The sequence below is a fragment of the Monopterus albus genome, unplaced genomic scaffold (assembly GCF_001952655.1).
Source record: "Monopterus albus unplaced genomic scaffold, M_albus_1.0 scaffold89.1, whole genome shotgun sequence".
In the NCBI taxonomy this organism is placed as follows: domain Eukaryota; kingdom Metazoa; phylum Chordata; class Actinopteri; order Synbranchiformes; family Synbranchidae; genus Monopterus; species Monopterus albus.
This window is the reverse complement of record NW_018127969.1, coordinates 510,307-532,491: the sequence shown is the minus strand read 5'-3', so window position 1 is coordinate 532,491 and position 22,185 is coordinate 510,307. Positions and strand designations below refer to the sequence as shown.

General features: G+C 40.8%; 1 protein-coding gene across 1 annotated transcript in view; it reads left to right on the top strand.

Moving 5' to 3' along the window:
* Positions 1-22,185, top strand: part of col7a1 (collagen, type VII, alpha 1) — a 62,048-nt gene that overhangs the window by 29,423 nt on the left and 10,440 nt on the right. The window contains exons 63-110 of the mRNA XM_020607746.1: positions 1,050-1,121; positions 1,256-1,300; positions 1,737-1,772; positions 2,185-2,220; positions 2,732-2,836; positions 3,109-3,174; positions 3,530-3,565; positions 3,647-3,682; positions 3,778-3,825; positions 3,935-3,970; positions 4,630-4,755; positions 4,919-5,128; positions 5,223-5,258; positions 5,345-5,389; positions 5,504-5,620; positions 5,745-5,816; positions 6,321-6,365; positions 7,242-7,277; positions 8,945-8,980; positions 9,070-9,114; positions 9,214-9,246; positions 9,383-9,445; positions 9,557-9,592; positions 10,175-10,255; positions 10,372-10,440; positions 14,264-14,299; positions 14,478-14,537; positions 14,649-14,693; positions 14,922-14,957; positions 15,411-15,446; positions 15,535-15,594; positions 15,733-15,858; positions 15,949-16,020; positions 16,760-16,795; positions 16,884-16,943; positions 17,057-17,101; positions 17,571-17,606; positions 17,742-17,777; positions 18,063-18,119; positions 18,217-18,288; positions 19,016-19,087; positions 19,176-19,211; positions 19,328-19,408; positions 20,820-20,873; positions 21,148-21,201; positions 21,290-21,352; positions 21,440-21,502; positions 21,669-21,785. Coding sequence (XP_020463402.1) covers positions 1,050-1,121; positions 1,256-1,300; positions 1,737-1,772; positions 2,185-2,220; positions 2,732-2,836; positions 3,109-3,174; positions 3,530-3,565; positions 3,647-3,682; positions 3,778-3,825; positions 3,935-3,970; positions 4,630-4,755; positions 4,919-5,128; positions 5,223-5,258; positions 5,345-5,389; positions 5,504-5,620; positions 5,745-5,816; positions 6,321-6,365; positions 7,242-7,277; positions 8,945-8,980; positions 9,070-9,114; positions 9,214-9,246; positions 9,383-9,445; positions 9,557-9,592; positions 10,175-10,255; positions 10,372-10,440; positions 14,264-14,299; positions 14,478-14,537; positions 14,649-14,693; positions 14,922-14,957; positions 15,411-15,446; positions 15,535-15,594; positions 15,733-15,858; positions 15,949-16,020; positions 16,760-16,795; positions 16,884-16,943; positions 17,057-17,101; positions 17,571-17,606; positions 17,742-17,777; positions 18,063-18,119; positions 18,217-18,288; positions 19,016-19,087; positions 19,176-19,211; positions 19,328-19,408; positions 20,820-20,873; positions 21,148-21,201; positions 21,290-21,352; positions 21,440-21,502; positions 21,669-21,785 — 2,919 coding nt within the window. The remainder of the gene's footprint in view (positions 1-1,049; positions 1,122-1,255; positions 1,301-1,736; positions 1,773-2,184; positions 2,221-2,731; positions 2,837-3,108; positions 3,175-3,529; positions 3,566-3,646; positions 3,683-3,777; positions 3,826-3,934; positions 3,971-4,629; positions 4,756-4,918; positions 5,129-5,222; positions 5,259-5,344; positions 5,390-5,503; positions 5,621-5,744; positions 5,817-6,320; positions 6,366-7,241; positions 7,278-8,944; positions 8,981-9,069; positions 9,115-9,213; positions 9,247-9,382; positions 9,446-9,556; positions 9,593-10,174; positions 10,256-10,371; positions 10,441-14,263; positions 14,300-14,477; positions 14,538-14,648; positions 14,694-14,921; positions 14,958-15,410; positions 15,447-15,534; positions 15,595-15,732; positions 15,859-15,948; positions 16,021-16,759; positions 16,796-16,883; positions 16,944-17,056; positions 17,102-17,570; positions 17,607-17,741; positions 17,778-18,062; positions 18,120-18,216; positions 18,289-19,015; positions 19,088-19,175; positions 19,212-19,327; positions 19,409-20,819; positions 20,874-21,147; positions 21,202-21,289; positions 21,353-21,439; positions 21,503-21,668; positions 21,786-22,185) is intronic.

The window sequence follows — 22,185 nt, the reverse complement described above, 5'->3', positions numbered from 1 at the left end:
AGGACTCAGATTGTTTACTTAAATAAAAGGAGCAATACCACAGTGTAAAAATACTCTGTTACAAGTAAAAGCCCTGCAATTAAAATGTTACTTAAGTAAAAGTACAAAAATATTAGCATCAAAATGAAAGTACTAAATCATTGTGCAATATGGCACAGTTAACATAGATGTATATCATATACAGTAAATTGAACAGAGATTATTGATGCATTATTGTGCACATCACATGTAATGTTGCAGCTGAAGGTGGACCTAATGTTAACTAATTAACAAGCATAGTTATTTGTATTTGTAATAATTTGTTGAATGAATCTCATTCTGAAAAGTAACTAAAGTTATCAGATGAATGTAGTGAGTAAGAAGTACAATATTTTTCTCTACAATGTAGTGAAGTCAAAGTATTAAGTAGCAGAAAATGGAAATACTCTAGTACAGATACCTAAAACTCTACTTCAGTACATTAGTAAATGTACTTACTTTCCACCTTTGGTTACCAGTAATCATTTGGTGATGAATGCTAATAATTCTCTTTTATGCTTACTTTTGTAGTGTGATTTGCATTTCTGTAGTAAGTTGTGGCCCTGATTTGCATCCATGTACTGTATGTGCACTTTAACTCCACATGCTGCAGAGGGCACTGTGCAGATATTCAAATTTAGTAGAGAAAGTCGCCTCCAGGTCAGTTCACTTTCACAGGAGAATACGTAATATTGATTCTAAAAATTCACACCTGCACAACTTTCACTTTAGTTAAAGAGTTTAAATCCCACTTTAAAGGGCCAATGTGTACTTTATATGACAGTTCTGCAACTGCTGCTGTACAACCAAAACAAATGCTGCACATGTAAATGCCACCACATTGTAGCAGTCTGCTGTATGTTTTATATTTCAAACGACTGCTTTGACTGTATTCGCCTCCCCACAATATAGTGCAAGGTGTAATTAAACCTACATAGTTTTAGCTTAACAGGAATTTAAACTAACTAAAAGTGTGATTCAAACCTTCAGTCTTCTGTACATTGGTCTTTTTTTTTTTTTTTTTTTACCAGGGTTTACCTGGACTTAGAGGGGAACAGGGCCCCCCAGGGTCTGTTGGGCCTCCAGGCAATCCAGGTACCCCAGTGAGTATCCACCCACACACACATTTTATATTTACATATCCATACTTTATTCTCATCCATTCATTTGTTTTTTACATCTCAGGCTCTTTTCAGTCACATTTCATTAACTGTGTGTCATCCTTGTCATATTTCAGGGCAAAGCAGGTGACGATGGTAAACCTGGGCCTCCTGGCAAAGCGGTAACTCCTTACTATAACTCTTCACAGCTGGTATACTCCTGCATCCTGAATTTAATATCATCCTTTTTTCTGACACACTCTAATATGATAGGTTGCACAGTTTTAGTGATTTGACTGACATATTTTGATATTAATTCTGTCCAGTCAGTCTGAACATTGTCTGTCAGTAGTGTGTGTGTGTGTGTGTGTGTGTTTCTCTCACTGTGTCTCCCTGTCATTCTCTAATTGGTAATGGATTTGATGTACTCTTCTCTCTGAATGATGCATACTGATCAAAAGCAGTTTAGACATTTACTTCAAGCTCTGCTGCATAATGGCCATCTTAAGTGAGTCTCTGAAACAGTGGCAGTGAATTATCAGAGTGCTCCTGCAGCAGACTGGCCACTATTCAGTTTGTCCCTGTACAGTCTGTAATGCATTTCATTTTGACTTACAGGGTGAGGATGGAGTGCCAGGTGAAGATGGGAGAAAGGTTTGTGGCTACATCTTTGCACTGGAAAGATATAGGCTTAGAGTGTTTCAGGATTTGTTCTAACAAATGTAATGTTAGTTGACTAATGTTTTGCAGCCAAACTAACTTATATGATATATCTGTCGTTTTCAGTGTGTTCTCAGTATTGTCTTGGACAAAAGCCTGTTAAAGTGTAACATTCAACAGAATATTTGCATTGTTTGGATTCCTCTGGGCCGCTTTTACTTCTCCAGGGCATATCTTGTTTAAAAAAAAAAAAAAAAATCAAACAAATTTGCCAAGAACATTTTCATTTAGACAGGCAGCAAACTCCTTTAATACTGTTTATTTAAATAAAAAAAGTTTATGAAAATGGTGCTTATTATTCTTGGATTTCTGTTTGTAATTTGACAAGGTTTTCTTTATTCTACAGGGTGACAAAGGAGAAGCAGGAGTAGCTGGAAGACATGTCAGTATTGCCAAACCTCCTCCATATTCTTCTTCTTCTTGGTTTGTTTCTACACTGTGGTTTGTCTGTCTTTACCTGCCCTGTCTCTCCCCTCCTTCCTGTATTAATCCTGCCTTCCTGGACTTTACTGTGTTACACAACAGCTTCTCTTTTTTTCTCCTCTTTATTTTTCCCCTCCAGTGTCTACTTATCCCCTGAATTTGGCTTTGACATTACCATCACAGGCTCACTCACTGCTGAATCAATAGACTTCTCAGAAGCAGCCATATAAATTCACAAGCTCTAATGATCAAGCGTAGCCTTTAAGGAGGAGACACTTCTGAGAGGAATCCAAAGGAGTGCCAAATGTCAGGGTGCTGTTTTCATGTGCAAATTCATATTAATTATCTCTTGAACATCAGTGGAGGGGTGGCAGCGGCCACCTGCTTTGATTTTATAGTTCAGCCTCTGCTTTAGCGCAGAAGGAAGTAACTGTGTGTAGAGAATATCTCAGTTGTGGTATGTTTTCCAGGGCGGTGATGGGCAGAAAGGAGATCGGGGCCTTGCTGGGTCTGAGGGGCCCCCTGGTCCCCCGGGACCACCTGGAGTACCTGGCAGCATAGGGCCACCTGGGCAGGTGCATTTGATGTAGACATATTTATAAAATAATATGAATAGGAGTAACAGTTTGTCATGGATACTTACTTTTTATATTTATAATGTCTGTCTTGCATATGCCTATTTAGATAGTTATTAGATACAGCATTCTTATATTTATGATGTTTACTAGTTTTGTAATTATCATTTTTTATTGACTGGCATACAGCACTTTGGTCAACTCCTGTGTTTTTAAATGTGCTTATAAATTAACTTGACTTTAACTAATCGGTGTCTGTTCATGTCTCTCAGGTTGTGTATGTAAAAGGAGCTGAAGCAGCACCAATCCCCGGCCCACAGGGGCCTCCAGGAACCTCTGTGAGTCTGCATGACTGTGCAGCATTTTGATGTTGTTGTTAATTAAATGCTTTTCCTGCAGAGTTGTGTGCTAGGAATAATCTGGACTTCCATTAACTAAGACCATCATACACGCTAAAGATTTCTCATGCTTGTAATTGTCTCTTAGAATTGAGCTACAGTATGTGTGGTTTAAAAAAAATACAAACAAAACATCACTGAAGGTGCAGAGTAGATGTATCTTGTGTGGCCATCTTATCTCCAACAACATTGCTCTCCCACATGTAGCAGCTGTGATGTGTGTGTTATCTGTGTCTGCATGCTACTGCCTGCCTGTCTTATCTGTTGATGTCACTGTCCTTCCCCCATCCTTCAGGGTATCCCTGGGATCCCAGGAGATGTGGGAGCCAGAGTAAGTTGTAGTTGTCTTTACTGACCTCACTTTGCTTCAGATTAACCATTGTCTTTGACCTTCTAACTTCCTTTGTTCCAGGGAGAGAGGGGTCCTCCTGGTTCTAAAGGTGAAGCTGTAAGTTAAACTTCCATTCCTATTCTAATGAAAATGTAACACAACTTAGATTTCTTGTGCTTTGTGTCAACACTTCAGTGTCTCCTGATTGACAGGGAGACCCAGGAGAGGATGGGTTGCCTGGTAAACCCGGGACAGCAGTGGTAATACATCAGCACTTGACTTGTAATGACTGAGTTGTGACATGTGGATTAATTTATAGGTAATATTCTTCACCTCTGTACAATGATGTTTCTCTCTCTCTCTTACCAGGATCTACAGAAGGCTCTGGCCAGCTTTGGTATTCTGGTATGTGGACTCCACACAATTATGATTTACAGTTTAATGATAACAGCTGGTTGTTAAATGTGTAGAATCATCTTTAGCTTCCAGTGTGTTAAGTTAATTAAGATGGTGTATTTAAATGCTGTAGCTAGATCTTTATATTGGAACATTAGGCGGATGCAGCTTGGTGATCTGTTTTTTAGTCATAACACAGTTTGTAATGTCCTGATATAACAGATAAAACCCATGTTTTACAGCATCCTGTTAATTGGTATTGTGGTCATATTTGTCTGTTTGTTCTTGCAAATGTCATCAGACTGTTAACAACTATTTACACTGTAGCTCATGTTAAACTGTTATTTCTTGTGTCAACAGCTCAATTAGTTTTAAATATACTGTCTTCTGTCATTGAAAAGTGCTTTAACAGTGTTGCTTGGTCAAACGTGGACTTGGCCCTGCAGGTTTATTTGCAGTATAAAAATACAACTCCATAGATCTTTTGAATAGTTCTTATTATGTAGAGGTGGTACTCGGTGAACCTAGTGTGTTTCAGTCTGAACACTGATTGCGAGCAACTTTCTAGCTGCTGAGATGAAATCTAAATTGTCTTAGCTGTGGTCTAAAGCACTTTATGGCTAATGGCTATGTAACTATCACCAGCCTTTTCCCTCTTCTCCACACAGGTGTCTGATCTGAAGGTGGTTGTGGACAGGAAGGACATACCAGTAGCTCCTCCAGTGCAGAAGGCAGAGAAAGGTGAAAGAGGAGACAGGGGGGAACCAGGACCAAGGGGGCCATCTGGTGCCGATGTAAGTATGAATAAGAGTGTCTTAAAGTAAAAATACCTTCACTAAAATCACAATAAGTCTAAATAGGGAGCCTTATTTTTATGTTTACAGCATTTTATATGAACCTTTTTAAACAGTTTTTAAGGATAATGTTTGTCTCTTTCCATTTCCTGTTGAATACTAGGGTGCTCGAGGTTTTCCAGGGGAGAGAGGAGAAAAAGGGGAACAGGGGGAGCGAGGACCTGTGGGACCAACTGGGCCTACTGGAAGAGCCATTGGAGAACGGGGGCCAGAGGGACCCCCAGGGCCTGCTGGAGAACCAGGCAAGCCGGGAATACCAGGTGTTCCTGGGCGAGCCGGGGAACTTGGGGAGGCTGGAAGACCAGGAGATAAAGTAAAGTAAAATGCTGAGTGTCAACAAATAAAGATTTTCACATGGATTCAGCATAACTGTGGTATTATCGTGTGTGTGTGTGTGTGTATTTCAGGGGGAAAGAGGAGAGAAAGGTGACAGAGGAGAATCGGTAAGTGTTTATGCTAGATTGATGAATGTGACCTTCATGTTTAACATCCCGACAGTCAGCTGAGTCAACATTATTTTGTTTATCAGGGTAGAATTGGGTCAACAGGACCAGCTGGCCCACCAGGCCAAAAGGTGAACCCCTTCTCATCCTTGTTTTTAAAGCAGTGAAGCTCTGGTGATACAACATTTAGTAAATATAGAATACAACAATTGAGTTCAAAAACATTTATTATGTATACACTGTAGGGAGAATCTGCTGATTCAGGATTGATTGGTACACCTGGGGCCAGGGGCCCTCCTGGACTTGCTGGACAGAAGGGAGAGCCTGGTGCTGCAGGACCACTAGGGCCTAAAGGAGATCAGGTAATACTGCAGCTACACATGGAACAAATAATATAAAACCACATATCAGTTTCATACATCACATCATGCCATATCATTTTGTGTATTTCTTAAAACAAATAAACTACTTTAACATGTCTTGCAGGGTTTTATCGGCCCTCAAGGTGAAAAAGGAAACAAAGGAGAGTCTGGAGAAAGAGGACGCGATGGCTCACCGGTTAGCTGGCTTTTGGATGTAGATTACAATGTTATAATAGTCACCAGTTCCTGTGGAAAAATAGTTTTCTGTTCTTGCCATTGTTACTACAAATGCTTTTGTTTAAAAGACATTGATGGCCACATTTTGGGAAAAGCATTTATTCGCACTCTTGCCAAGAATTAAATGAGAAGATTGATACAAGTCATTTCTGTTCACTAAATATAAAGCTACAGCCAGCAGCTTGTTAGCTTATCTTAGCATAAAGGCCGGAAACAAGGGGAAACATCCTTGCTCTATTGTGAGGTAGTTCAGTCTGCCTGCCAACTCTTCTGAAACTCACTAAATAACACATCATATATTCTTTGTTTAATCATTACAAACACTAAAGTGTAGCTTCTGATTTTCTTATCTAACTCTTGGTAAGAAAACGAGTAAGCATTTTTTCCCAAAATGTTAAACCATTCGTTTAATGTTTTACTCAGATAATCCATAGAAGACTCAATGTGTGGTTTGTAATTTCAGGGTACACAAGGAGAACCAGGGAAACCTGGTCAGGATGGGAAACCGGTGAGTGGGGTGTTGAATGTGACCTAAGTTTATAATGTACCTTTAAGTTTGCAATTTTCAAAGTGCATGATTTTTCATGGTTCAGTGGCACATGTAAATTTGCAGTGAATATTTCTCACAGGAGACTTGGTAAGTATGTGTTTTTCCTTTTGAAAACAACCATATATAGAGTAGTCAATCATATATACTTATAATGTTCTAGTTTACTGTATACGTATGTCTTTATTTTATTGATTTACAGTAATGTTCTGTTTGAGTATAGAAATAGAGCAGTATTATCCTGAAGACGTACTGCATGCTGACCATTTTGAGACATTAAACTTTCATATTTTCCCTTACAACACCATCCACTAAAACAAGTAATCAGTGATAGCAAACAACACTGCTGGTCGCATGATGTTAGTCATGATTGCTTGTGTAGGCACAATGATAAATATAAAGAGAGGAGAGGAGAGGAGCGATGCTGAGCACTTCCTCACATTTTTTGTTTTCCTTTCCTCCATGTTGGAGCAGGGCCCAACAGGGCCTGCTGGTCCTGGAGGCCAACCAGTGAGTAAGAAGTAACCCAGCAAAAGGCCGTTCTCTTAGGCTTGGTCTGCAGAGTTAATCCACTGTGTTGGCTGCAAGCTCAAAGCCAGCAGAGCTCTGCTTTTCCCTCCTTGGACCGAGGCTTCATAGATTCTTAGACAGTAACCTTTTGCAACTGTGTGGCTAACAACTCACACTCTAACCTCCCCTTTCTCTTCACATGTGTCTTATGTCTGTTCATTTCCTTCTCTTTGTTGTTTGTTTCCCCTTATTTCAAAACTGTTCACGACCCACCTGTTCCCCCACCCTCCTGTTATTCCCCGTTTCTCTGTCCTTCATCCTCTCCAGGGCATGCCTGGGTTCCCAGGAGTTCTAGGCAGACCGGTAGGTCCTCTGCTGCTGGCTGGCATGCTTGAGCTATGGAGGAGGGGAGGGTGGGGAGAGCCTGTTCCTGGTATCAGATACAAGCGAAAGAAGGGAGAGTGGAGCCAATCTGAAAATATGCCAGTGGACTTTAGCTTAGACAGCAAGTAACTTAAAAAAATGTACACATATCTGCATTTAACAGCAGGAGACTGGAACAAACCATCATCAGAATGTACACACCATCATGTACCTCCCAGGCAAATGTCACCACTTTAATCTTAATTCATTTCTATTGGAAATATCTCTCCAGGACCTGGGGTCTAGGATAAGAGTTAGACCAGTTTTTCATGAAATATTAATCACAACCACCTGTCCCCAAAGCATCTGTGTCAAACTCAAGATTTGAGGAGATGAAAGGAAGTCAGCTGACAACCTGAGCTAAAGCCTTCGCCAGGATCCAGTGTACAATAATAGGGAGGAATACAAAATTGGGTGTACTCCAAAAAGTACTGTGTTGTCAATTCACTTGAGTCTGCTTATCGTGCATGCAGCTGTGCCTGCTGTCTGTTCTGTGCTTATCCCTTGCACAGCACAGATTTTTCAGAGCCTACCATGTGAGTGTTGCTTTGTTGAAACCGGTGATCCTCTGTGTTTGTATTGTTCGTCAGGTCTTTGTGTTTGTGTCTTCAACAGTCTAGCTCATGTCAGTCAGTCTTCTGTGTATTATTTATGTCATAACTCCATTATGTTAAAACTAAGTGTAAATTTTATAAACATGTATGCAATAAATATGTCACTTAAAGCTACACTATGTAAATTGTCTTTGTGGTGGAAATCTGCTCCAGAGCTTGTCTTAATGTGGAGAGGTGCTGTCGAAGCCTCCAGTGACCCAAACTCATTTAACAGCACTGGCAGCAGTGCAGAGATATTAGCTTCCAAAACTTTTGAGTGGGGCTCACCTCTTTAATCAATCAGATTTTCAGTTATTTCTGCTTGATCATTAGGTTTTGTTGCATTTTCATTTCTTGCAATTTCATAATGACAAATATCTGAAGAGCTGGGCAGAGCGTGGTGGAGCGTAGCAGGTCGTAGTAGAGCATTGTGGCGCAGGGAGAGGGAGCGCTGGGTGGAGCAGAGTGGATTGATTTGGAGTTTTATGCGAGTACTACCTTAAGTTACATATTGTAGCTTTAAAGAAATAGTTTGGTATTTTGAGAAATTCAGAGTTGTTTGCTTTCTTGCTGTGAGTTAGATGAGAAGACTGAGACCATTCTCATGTCTGTCAGTTGGATATGAAGCTGTTAGTAGCAGCCAGTTATCTTAGCTTAGAAGAAATCTTGGAATGGGGAAGCAGCTAACTGGGCTTTGTCATTAAATCAATCTACAAGTAGCTCTAAAACTCACTAATTAACACATTTATATCTCGTTTGTTTAATCTGTAACCTAAGTGTTTGTGGTGGCATCATGTGTCACTATTTGTTACCTGGGTGCAGTGACTGGAGTTTTGCCATCAGAGACTCTGAAAAGTCATGTTGAATAACAAACACAAGAGTGGTATTCTCAGATGAGATTTTTTTTTTCAAGATATCAAACTATTTCTTTAAATTGTAGTTTGTGTGCAGTGTGAATAAACTGTGTAGACTTACACTACATAGACTTGTATATGACTTATATTTTGCTTACAGGGAAACCCAGGAGAGCCTGGTATAAGGGGACAAACTGTAGGTGTCACACAGCATCTGCTACACATTTACAGACTGTTAACGACAATTAAAAGCAGCAGTTTACGTGTTGGTATGTGTTTAATCAGGGATCCACAGGTGCCAATGGGCCTCCAGGTCCACCGGGTGTGAAAGTGAGTTCACTTTGGTTTTAACATTTCAGTGTATTACCTGTTACTGCATGTTCAAATTCTTTTGTTACTTGCTAAAGTCATAAAAGTTGTTTTTCCCAGGGTGATCTAGGAGAACCAGGTGTTGGTGTCAAGGTAAAATAGCTACAGTGGTCTTTTACAGATTTTAAACAAGATACTTGTGTGCCCTAGTATCCAGGCACAAAACAATCAAGACAGTGAAGTTGTATAACAGATCTACAGTGTGTGAATGTATTGCTTCACTCTGCAGGGTCCTCCTGGTGCCCAAGGGAACCCAGGCTTGTCAGGGCCACCAGGCCCTCCAGGAACTGTAGTAAGTGCACCCATTAAAATCAGCTTTCATATTTCCTTAAGAAATTCATTGAACATCTCATGGTGTATATCATCCTGCGGTTCATACCAGTGTATTTACTTCTCCCTGCAGGGTCCACAGGGCCCACCAGGACTGCCAGGGCAGGTGGTGAGTATCCAATCTGGCTGCTGCTGTTGCTGCACCTCAGAGCACATTGAGGAAATATAAAATTTAAGAAATGTTATGAGCCTGGGGCATTTTCAGTTGTAACTGAAAATCGGAAGGTCATTAAATAAAATGCCAAAACATGTGTACCATTCTTTTATTGACTTACGACAGCTACAGCTGTGTTTAGTGTTCATAACTTTAAAAAAAAAGTTACAAACCATGCAGTTTCATCATGTAGACAATGCTGACATTTCTACCACTATTTTCCTGTTTTCACTTTAAGAGATTTTATAAGCAAACAAACTGGAAAAATGTATTTTTGTATTAATGTACTGTTTGGAGAACCTGACATGAAAACCTCTGAGGGAAGAATGTTTTATTGGGCCTTGCATGACATTTTTGTCTCATGCAAACCACAGCTGATTCATATTAATTGGTGGATCATTTGCAGTGTTCTAAATGAAGTGGACATAGCATTGAAATGTGATTTACCAACACCTAAGTACACTCAAATGTAAATATGACTGCAAATGTTTGTATTAAATATATATAACATATACTGAGGCATGTGGTGCTCCTCAGGGTGAAGCAGGAAAACCTGGAGTTCCAGGAAGAGATGGGGTGCCTGGAAAAGAAGGACTTCCTGGACTACCAGGAAAGCAGGTGTGTGTCTCAATGCAGGTGCCTGTTTTATGTTGTGTCATGTGTATCTGTAGTGTGCGCTGTGCTGTTTTTATGAGGCCCTCCTCAGTGTCGCCACTGTGTAATTTGTTCCTCAGGGCATTGCTGGACCTCCAGGCCAATCCGGCTTAAAGGGGGAGCAGGGAGACAGCGGTCCGCCAGGAAAGGTGAGAACATGATGCATTTGCTGAGCAGCCTCTGGCTAAGTGTACAGTCAATTACATTGATTTTTGTGGTTGCTTGTACTGGATATGGTTCCAGCTACTGCTGCTGCTACAGTGTGAATAATTTGCTGAGGTAATAAAAACTAATGAAGTACTGTTGTTATTAGCATTCTAATGTGAAAGTTTTTGTCCAGTGCAGCGTTAGCTGGTCCTGTTCTGAGTTCTGCAGTTGTTTGTTCACTTGGGGATGGGGCTGCCTGTGCCTCTGATGGCACTCCAGATACATTCCCCTCCAATTTGTACACTCTTTACAGTTGGTCAGTGTTAGTGATTTATAGGCTGCTGCTAGCTGTAAGTGTAAACCCTGATATTTTAACTGATATCTCTGAGTAGGCTCCAGCAGCGTGAGCCATGAGGCTGTAAGGAGAAAAACATAGTGAACGCTCCAAACTGCTCACAAACAAAGAACTTGAATGTAGATTGTTTTGTCTTTCTGACTCCGGTGATAGTGGAATCTGTTAGCAGCCCAGTGTTAAATCCAGTAAATTCATTGCAGTGGTCAGTGCAGCAGTTTCTGCTGTTGATTGAATATTGGTAACATTCCTTTCCTTTTGGTGAGCAGTTTGAGATTGGGCAGTGTTACAGAAACTTCCGTTTTATTGGATTTTTACATTATTGATCGACGCTGAGAGCAGATTGTCTGTCTGGCACTTGCTGACTCAATAAAATGAGTTTCTTGGCATGTTTGTTTATGAAACCTGTCTAGTAATTTGTTCCTTTTGTTCACACTGGCCTCACAGGTGTATCTGGTGTAGGGGTAGAATAATAATATAGGGGAAACCCTGTAGAGGTCTGTAGTGCTTCTCACTCTAAAAATGCAGAGGAGCTAACCATTACTGTTCATTTGTGTCTTATAATGTATGTCAATAACATTTATCCATAGATTTAAATAGAAAGAGAGCTCTTGGTAGATAAATATATTGTGCTGTGCTTGTTCAGGGTGTCAGGTGGTGGAGCCTGTTAAAAAGAAATACCCCTGTGCATTCTCTCGTACTCATAGGACCCATCATCTAATCAGCCGTGATCATGCACAATAAAACTCTGTTAGGAGCTGTCAAATCACAGGGAACTAGGTGTTCCAGTAAAGCTGCTCCCAAGTCAAGAGAACAATTAACTGGATTTCAGTTAATTAAGTTTAAATTTATTTTTCTCTTTACAAGATCCAGGCACCAAGATTTTATAGTTTCTCCAGGCATGAGACGCTTTAGTTAGACTGTGCTCAACCTCCTCTACTTGTCACACTGAAATGCTGTTGTCTGTATTTGAATGACTGCAGACATCTGTTAATGGGGATTGGCTTGGCTTGACAAAGCCTGTGCCAGTTCTGCCAGTGAGGATCTCAATTAAGCCAAATTTTCAGCTCACTGTAACTGAAAATGACAGAGAAGGTCACATACTGTGCGTTCCTTACTTTTTTAATGCAGTGCTCATCACATAGTCAGAATTCTCTCTGTTTTTCACTTTTCATTAGACATGCCTCAGTACAGTTTTTTTTTTATGCCTGTGCACCGGTGATAGCCACAGCCAGAGGCGTGAGGTTTTCAGGTTGTCTCTCTCTGTCCGTCCAGCCCATTCTTCTGGATGCCATATTCAGGAACGCCCTAAGGAATTTCTTCAAAGTGTCCACTTGGACTCAAAGATGAACTGATTAGATTTTGGTGGTCGAAGGTTAAGGATCAATGACCTCACATCTGTCTCGTTCCTGTGAATTTGATCAATTAGTGGAAGCATACAACTGTGAAGCTGTAATTCTAGTTTATTTACAGTATCGGTATCATTACACTACAGATACCAGTCAGACTCATTTTTATCATAGTTTTATTAAAGTGCTACCAGAATATTAACCTTTGCATGCACCCGACTAAAATGATGCACACTGTTCTCTGATTTGCTGTTGCTATGGCTGGTGTGTCAGATTCCCCCTCGTCTGAGCCAGGAGCCATCCCGGAGCAGTGTGTTTTTTGTTTGTTTTTTTTTTTGTTTTTTTTTTTGTGATACAAAAACTTGAGCTGTTCTTCAGCTCACTTCAGCTTTCTGCCATAAGCTTCATAATGTCATGAGGTAGTGCACACACTTATTAATTGTTAACTCACAACTGCAGTGTTTCTGAGTCTTTGAACAGAAATTCTTTGACCTACTTACAGAGATATTGAACAGCTATTTCAGAGATAAAATATCAGATTGGCAGCTTGTAGAAAAGCTTAACCTGTTCAGTTAAGCATTCAGAGCAGATGTTTAAGCAACAGTGGAAGCAAGCTGGTCAACCACAACAAATATCCGTCCATTTTCTGCCGCTTATTCGGGGTCGGGTTGTGGTGGCAGCAGGTTCAGTAAGGCAGTCCAGACGTCCCTCTCCTCAGCAACGTGTTCCAGCTCCTCTGGCAGGATTCCAAGGCGTTCCCAGGCCAGATGAGATATCTAATCTCTCCAGCATGTTCTGGGTCTGCCCCGGGGTCTCCTACCAGATGGACGTGCCCAGAAGCCCTCTGAAGGGAGGCGCCCTGGAGGCATCCTGATATGATGCTTGAACCACCTCAGCTGGCTCCTTTTGACAAAACATCCCCACAATTTTGTCTGCTATCAGTTTTTCTTTGTTGTCATCTTTGAAGAATTTCCATAGTGTTCTTCTTTGTTGTTTCAGTTTTATTCTTCTTTATTGTTTCAATAACATGACACTACTTTTTTTTTTACAACAGGTTACACAACATGTGGCTTTCAAATCATTTATATTTTTAATGCCCTTGTAGCTTTTATCAGAGAGAGAGATATGACGTGTCAAAGGCTGGAATTGAACCATGGATGTTGTTTTCACAGAATATTGTATACTTCCTAACCAAGTGGCCGCCAAGGACCCTGTCCTGTTTTATCTTAAAAACAAAACAATAACCTCTTCATTGCTAGGAGCCTCTAGTTTCTCTCTGCTGGTAAAATGTGTCTGCAGAAAAAAGGCTCTAAGATGTAACTTGCTTGTCTGGTATTCAGCGTTTGCTGCCACCCCTGCTGTTTGTAATGTTGACACGAATCGTGACAAGTGTCTCGAGCAGCTCCCTCGCTGCTGACAGCCTCAGGTTCAGCACCTTGGACAGAGGCACAGTGACACTGTCAGTAAGTTCAATAGTTCGATAAATAAACCAAGCAACACATGTCCATCTGCTCGGCGGCTCCACCATTTGTTCTCACATACATAGACACACACAAGCAAAGATGAATTGATATTTTTCCGTTCCAGGCTGAATGGGTTTCCATAACAGACATATTTAAAGCTTTATAAAATACAACTGTAATCATTTTTTGTATCAGTCCTTTAGAGTCTAAGAGCTGAACTTCCACTTCGCTTCATTCAGTTGCTCTTGACCCAGACAACCACCTTCCTGGAAGTTGTCATTCTGTCAGAACAGGGCAGAAGAAGAAATGGCACTCAATAACAGACCAACTCTTGAGTGACACTTTCATTGAATGGTTCCTAGTGTTTCTTTCAAACATTATCAACTACAATTGAATGAATATATTATTAACTTCTACCTGAAACAGAGCAAAAAAAAAAGAGTAGGTTTTCAAACACTTCCAGTCAGTGAAGCGCAGTAGGAGTTGCCTGTCTTTTATGAAGACGTTAAGCCTCTTAATCCTGGAAAAGCTAATAGCTGGGTTAATATGATATTTGAATACAAAGACATAAGTGAACATTTATGTCTTTTCCTGAGCAGGAGCCCATTACTATGCTGCACTGGTAGTTGAAATTATTTCTCCATTTTCTGCACTCTTCCAGGCAGTGGCTGGACCCCCTGGACCCAAAGGAGATAGGGTGAGTCACTATTTTTGGCATTAACATGGAAGTAGCTGCACAAACCCTTTTTTTTTTACATTTTTATTTTAGTTGAACAGTTGAACACAAGTACTGAATATAGATGCAGAATATACCCAGTCTAGAAATGAAAAATAAAATGTAGCTGACAGTAGTTTCCTGGTTCTGACTGATGCAGGGTCTTCCTGGTCAAACACTGCCAGGCACAGCTGGAGAGGGAGGTCTACCTGGGGAAAAGGTGGGTCTCGCCAAACCATTAACACTGAAGCATCGCTCTCAGTGACACTAGACAGCGTGAAAATGTTAAGTGCTTTTTCATTCGAGCTCTATGATAACTACTGTCATTCAGGGTGACAGAGGGGACAAAGGTTCTGCTGGCACCAGAGGAGAGAGAGTGAGTATGACTGTGCTGTAGAGCAACACGTAGATTTGATGTTAAGATAACAATGTTTATAAAATGTTTTGCGAGCTCTATGATAACTACTGTCATTCAGGGTGACAGAGGGGACAAAGGTTCTGCTGGCACCAGAGGAGAGAGAGTGAGTATGACTGTGCTGTAGAGCAACACGTAGATTTGATGTTAAGATAACAATGTTTATAACATGTTTTGCCCTCGTATTAGGGAGTGGCTGGTGAACCAGGAGAGACTGGAGAAGATGTGAGTAGTCAGGTTTCACTGCCTGTTTGTTGGGCTTTTTAAATGGGCTCTCTCTATTATGGAATAGACTTTTGTTGTTTCCATATATCTTCTCATTGTTCCTTAAAAAAGAGATCTAAAAACAAAATCCGCAGTGTGATTAAAGTGTCTAGGCCTTCTTTCTAAAAGTGTCAACTGTAATTGAGCCCAATCTCCTCTGATACTCGAGGTCTTGATTATTTGTCATCCTTGGGGTTAACGAGGCATGTTAACGGTAATGACAACCAGGGCGCTAACACACCAGTACTCTTGGAGCGGGTCTTCCCGCAGCATAATGAACACTGAAATGATGTTTGGAGGGCATGCAAAAATTTTGATTTCTTTTAAACAATGCGTGATCAGTATGGGTCTTCAAAGAACCACAGTTAGTAAACCTTTTTTTTTTCCACATTTCCTCATTTGTTTTTCATGTAGGGTTCACAGGGACCTCCTGGGCCAAAAGGAGATAAGGTGAGCTTGTTGTTTGTTGAGTGCTTTATTGCTTTGGTTAAAATCACGCCCATTCCATGTGACACTTATTACAAAATATGTGTTTCAGGGAGAGAAGGGCATAGGATTGGTGGGTCCTCCTGGTCGGGATGGGCCAGTGGGTTTGAAGGTAAGTAAATTCATGTGGTGCAGAATAGGATGAGCCATAAACACACATGTGAAATCAAGGGTGATATTATCTATAATCATTTAGCATGCTAGCACTTGGCATGCCACAGGTCAAAATCTAATTGCAACATAATTTCAGGGAGATCCAGGCCTTCCTGGTCCAGCTGGCCCGCCAGGGCCACAGGGGAAGTCTGGTGACACCGGGCAGCCTGGCTTGAGGGGAGAAAACGGGCAACCAGGACCTCCAGGACTGCAGGGGGAGAGGGTCAGTGGAGCTGCTGATAACAAACAGTAATTTATGCTTTTAGCCTTGGTCTCTGTGGGATGCTTTTCAACTTGTGAGTTTTATTTTCAGGGTCTTCAGGGTTTTGCAGGTCGTGCAGGAAATGCTGGAGCTCCTGGTCCTTCTGGACCTCCTGGAGAAGCAGTGAGTTTACAGCCTGGTTTTACTACACTATAATAAACAGCTTGGTTCTGGTATTGGATTTAGACTTAACGATTGTTATTTGACTGCTGCTTTTATGGCATTTTTTATGTAGTTAAGCGGAAAGTCTGATTTCTTTTACAATTGTTTGGGCACCCCTGGGCAAAGTACAAATATTGTTGACTTCTGAAGGGATGAAAAGTAAATGCAATCCCTGCAGCACACAGACACTGTGGACAACAAGCCTTTTTAATGTTAATGCACAGTTTTTTTTTTATATTTATTTAATTATTTTCACTCATCACTTTTTTTTATTCCTTAACATAAATATAGAAAAAAAGAAACTGTAATTGTGGTTTGTACAAATCTTCAAGCTGACTAACCCAGTACCTGGTAACCATCACTTTGACAACTGGTAAATATTTTTTTATGGGGCTGTGTAGTAGTCAGTGGCACAGAATGAATTTCACAAAATATTAGTAAATTTTGGATGCAAATGTCAAGCAGTCAGTCAAGAAAGTGAATCAGAAAAGAGTATGACTTCTACAACAGGACACTGATTCAAAGCAGAAAATCCGTTACGAATTACTGAAGATCTGGGATTAGATATTTCAGGCTCCCCACATGCATTTGTATGTTCAGTTGGGTCTAGTTTTTAAATAAGTAATAAGGCTGTGAGAGAAGTAGAAGGACAGGAACAGATGGAATTTATAATTTCTATAATCAATGCTTTGCTTTCTAGGGCTCTCCTGGTACCAATGGGGTCAAAGGGGACAAGGTGACTACCAAACCAACACAGATCTCTGTCTACCCGCTTGAATGTTAATGACATTTTTGAAATGGGCACATTTTATTTCTGTCACCAGGGAGAAGTTGGTGTTGGAATTCCTGGTCCCAGAGGAGACAGAGGAGAGCCGGGGACCAGAGTAAGACATTTTGTTGCACTGCTGTATCACTGTAGTTGTGATCTAATATGAACTTTCCTCTGGAGGATAGAAAGTAACACTAACATATTTGTGCTATTTCTGTCACGTCTTAGGGCGAGGACGGTCGGGCCGGCTTAGATGGGGAGAGAGGACCAACAGTAAATATCAAGTGTTTCCTTTCTTATCCTTGACTCAGGAACGTGACGTACATCAGTGGAACCTTTGCTTGATGCTCTCAGGGTCTCGTTCAGGGTTTTTTTTTTTTATTCACAGGAGGGCAGCCTGTATGGAGGCCTAAAAGAAAAAGCAGCTGAATAATAATGTTTTAGTTTGGTTACTATGGAAGAGCTATTCTTTTCAAGGAGGCAATGCATTTGTTTGTTAAATAATTATGTATATCGTAGGTCTTTCCTTACAGTGTTGCAGTGTATTATTTTAAAGCAGTTTACACAAAGTCTACCTGTGAAACCCTAATGAGTCATAACAATATTGTAATTTCAGTTTTGCTTTGACCAATGAAAACTTGTGTGGTCATTTTTCATTGTGGAGCCCTTATAATGTGCTCTGTGTGTGTGTGTGTGTGCGTGTGTGTGTGTGTGTGTGTGCCTGTGCGTTTGTGTTCATCAGGGACCCCCAGGGATTCGTGGTGTTCGAGGAGAGAAGGTGAATATTACCGGTCCTTTTTTTATTTCCATTTATCATCATGCTAGCTGCGTTCGCTGAGCGTTCAGCTCATGTAAAGTAGTGAATTAAATTGACACGCCTAAATGAAATGTTTTGCTCTCAATCTTTTTTCAGGGAGACATCGGGCTGCAAGGTGACAAAGGAGAGAAGGTTTGTGCATATCAATATCTAATAAGCTCCAGCATTGCTTTCTCTCATGCTTGTGTACTTGTTTAGTTTGTAAAGACAACGGTGACACAAGAATGGAGAAAGGAAAGGAAGGCATTGTATGTTTTGAAAGAGCTCTTTGATGAGTTCTACTCTGTTGAGAGGAGGAGGATTATATGAATATACAAAATGGGACTGAGCTGTGCTATGAAAAGTGACCCAGCTTAAGAAAAGTTAACAGGATAAAACATTGTAGTCAGATGTTTACAGCTGTACTGTCCTTCACAGGGGGATACTGTGCTTGTGGGAGGACCACCTGGAGAAAAGGGCAACAAAGGAGAAACAGTCAGTTCATATTTGGATGTGTAACACTGTTTATTATGGTATAAAATCTCCACATTTGTTTCTACTTGGGTCCTTGCATGTTTGGTTTCTGTCTCAGGGCGACAGAGGGACCAAAGGTGTGCAGGGAGAAAAAGGGTCAAAGGGTCAAGAGGGACCTCCAGGGGAGCAGGTACATTAGTTTATCCTTCTCAGATCTGATGTGATAGTTTTAGGCCTGCTACTGATGGTGGTTTTAACTATTTAGTTAAATATTAATAGTCCTTCTGAGGAATTAACTAATTGTTTGATGTAAAAATGCCTGAAAATTGTAAATTAAAAACTAAAATAACATAAATCCAAAAGCTGGTTTTATCCAGCCAGTAGTCCAAGATGCAAACTACTGCTACTATACTAGATTTTCCAGGATATAAAAGCAGAGAAGCCCCTTAGATTTGTTGGACGTTAAAACTAAACCCAGCAAATATTTGTCATTTTTTTGCTTAATTATTATTTTTAAAATTTTGAGCTCCCCTTGTGGGGACCAGAGGCTGGGAGAACACAGGCACACGGACAACATGCAAACTCCGCACAGAAAGGCAAAGGGTCGATCGGGGCTTGAACGCAGAACCTCCTTATTGTGAGGCGACAACGCTAAGCACTGCGACACCATGCTGCAGTGATTTTCTAAATTGTTGATTCATTTCCTGTCATTTGACTAATTCAGTAATTGTTTCAGCACCAGTTTGTTAGTTTCTTTTTGCTCTATTTAATCTGAATTAGGAGTGTATGATATAAAATTATTAATAATGGTGGATCTGCTGGCCTAGCAGGATGTGGCGTCACATGGTTATTTAACTGTAATGCGACCATAAATTCTCAATATTGATATTTCTGTGCACGTGTGTACTTGACCTCAGGGTCTGAGGGGAGAGCCAGGAGAAAGAGGTTCTGCTGGATTCCCGGGTGCCCGTGGCCCTGGTGGACAGAAGGCAAGTGATACTGTGATGATTGATAGCAAAACAGTGCAGGTAATAGCTTTACCGATCTAATAACTATAATTCAATCTTGTTTCTACAGGGAGAAGCGGGTGAACCTGGAGTGCCTGGTGAATCGGTCTGTGGTGTTTTTTTTTTTTTCTGGCTTCCATCCAAACACAGCTTCTTCATTTTCTGTGACTGATTGTCTCTTTAAATGACAGAGCTGGGGATAACTCTTATTTTTTCTTCCAGGGTTTACCAGGCAAAGACGGGCTGGCAGGGCGTAAGGGGGAGAAGGGAGAGATTGGTATCGTAGGATTGAAAGGAATCAAGGTGTTTTCTGTGTGTGTGTGTGTATTTGCTCATTCTGTGTGAGTTTGACCTTGAAGCATCCTTCAGGGTGAGGATGGGCACAACCTGATAATTTCATAAAACGGATATGATTGCAGAGGACTAACACATAAATGCAGAATATTTGCTTTCACTCCAACGTTACAGTAAGATGATTAATACTGAAAATGGAGGGTTGCTCAGCCTGATAAGGTTGAATTCCCCTTTTCTTTCACTTTATGTATTGGTTTGAATACACTAAACCAATCAAAGGTGTTGGTCGATGAGTTCGATTCTGGGAAAATATTTAACTTTCTTTGGCTGAAAGTTGAATGAAAAGACTGATATCACTCTAACACTGCTAAAGCCAGCATTCGGTCATCATAGCTTAACATACAAACTAGAAATGAGTAAACAGCCGCCCTGGTTCTGTCAAAAGAGGACAAAATCGACAAAAAAATCCACCTACCATGGCCGAGCACATTTGCATCTAACTCTTTTTCCCGAAATGTCAAAATATTCCATTAAAAGTTCCTTCTATTTGTGTTGTGCAAAGTATTGGAAGGCAGTTTTTCCAGTATCATGAGTTCTTACATTTTAAATTTGGGAAGAGGTATAATAAGAGGTGTACAGGATATCTCCATAGTCCATTGCAGATACAGTGGTTGACTCTCTTAAAGGATAAGGTCGGTCATTTTCTATTTTAACAGTATTTTTAACACTCCCCATACAGAGACTAACATTGAATTGCCTCTATTTACTGTTAATGTTTCTATGTGCTGGATTAGCTTACTTATCTGTGCCAGACCTCCATTGTTGTTCAGAAACATTTAAAAACACGTAACGGAAACACACCGCTGCACTGGGTGACATATTTCCCCGCTATGAAACACCTGACCCTGATATTTGTTAAGAATGTCCAGAGGTCTCAGACACTGTAAAAAGTCATGGCTGTTCAGACCCTTTTGGGCAACATTTTTAAATAATATTTGGGTCTGGTGTTTCATAATGAGGAAACGTCAACCAGTGCAGTGGTGTGTTTTGCTTTGTTCCAATAAGTGGACGTAGAGTGGCTGGACCAGACAACCTTGTCCCTCTCACTCTCCTGCAGCTGTATTACCACTTATGCTGTGTTTACTTGCTATTACTGTCTGAACACCCCTCATCAGGACAATGATAGCGTCCAGTTCTGCGTCATATCCGCTGTTGTTGGGAAATTGCTTTACAACGTGGCTCGTATTTACTGCGTGTGGAAGTGCCAGGTCATGTGCACAGTAATTTACCCTGAGTGGCAGGTGAAATGGGCTGTCTGTACGCGGATGAGCTCACTGTCTGGCTGCTTTGATGCATTTTGTCGTTCTGTGACTCACGAGTCTCTTCACGTGTCTTTCTCCATTGATGATGATGTTTCTAGGGTGACCGAGGACCAAAGGGGGCTTGTGGGGGTGATGGACCAAAAGGAGAGAAGGTGAGATGGAAAGAGACAGGAAAACGGCATATGGTAGGAGGAAGAGGATGAGAAACAAACATGAATGAAGAAATTCTTTTATAATAAGGACCAAGCTAATGTAAGCATGTTAACATGTGAACTTTAACATTTGGTGTTATGTGAGGCTTGAGTGAATACTCAACCCCTTTGTTGTGTTTATCTATTAAACCTGCATAAGTTAAATTAGACAGACTTCTTTGTGTCATGTATTGTGTGGTAAATTAAATAAAATGAATGAATATGTTTGTGTTAGGGGGATGCTGGTATTCCTGGACGATCAGGCCTACCAGGAAGAAAAGGAGAACAGGTACAACCTGTAGCTTGAGCAATACAGACGTCTTGTTGTATGTCTTCTTTAAGATTGGTCGTCAGAAGGCATGTTGTGTTTTTTCCAGGGAGATGTTGGACCTTCTGGGGCCCCTGGCACCTCTGGGAAAGAGGGGCTAGTTGGTCCCAAGGTATGTGCTTAATTATTATGGAAACTTTTCTTTTCAACACTAATGTAAATTTCTCTAAACTCAAACAGCCTTTCTTTGTCTGTAAAGGGTGAGCGTGGTTTTGATGGGGTTGCAGGACCTAAAGGAGCTCAGGGAGAGAAAGGTGAAAGGGTGAGTTTCTAACTTTAACTTCTCTAGCACCATACACATACAGGTGTAAAAGTAGTTTCCTGTTTATCACAATGTGTTGTACCTCACTGCCATATTCTGTCACCCATCTTCAGAAACAACAGGAAACATTGGCATACATGATTAACTGTCTTTGAACTTCATGTAGGGTCCACCTGGTGTACCTGGCCCCCCTGGTCTCAGAGGAGTGGATGGTCCCCCTGGCCTGACCGGCCCTCAGGGGCCGGCTGGTGCTAAAGGCCCCGAGGGGCTCCAGGGGCAGAAGGTGACTATTCATACTTTGGCTTGATGATGGCTAATTTGACACATGTTTTACTTATGGCAGTAGTGGTTTTTAAAAGGGGAAATAAGATATAGTGACATTTTCAACCATCTCTTGTTGCACCATCACATGGGTGCTGTTTCACTTATGACTGTGCACAGTTTTGGTGATTTAAAAAAGAAAAAAATACTGTACAGTGGAACTAGGAATAGACAAAAGTATCAATTACCATACACTGCTGAGCGCATAGAATAGCAGCTGCTTAAGATACTGCTTGTATTTAAAATGTATGATATAAGACATGCAAAAAGAACACAGCCTTTGTGTATTTCTTTTTAGTTTGTTCTCTTCCTTCTTCACCTGACTGGTAGTTTTGTTTGATTGCTGTGTATTGCTTCATGAT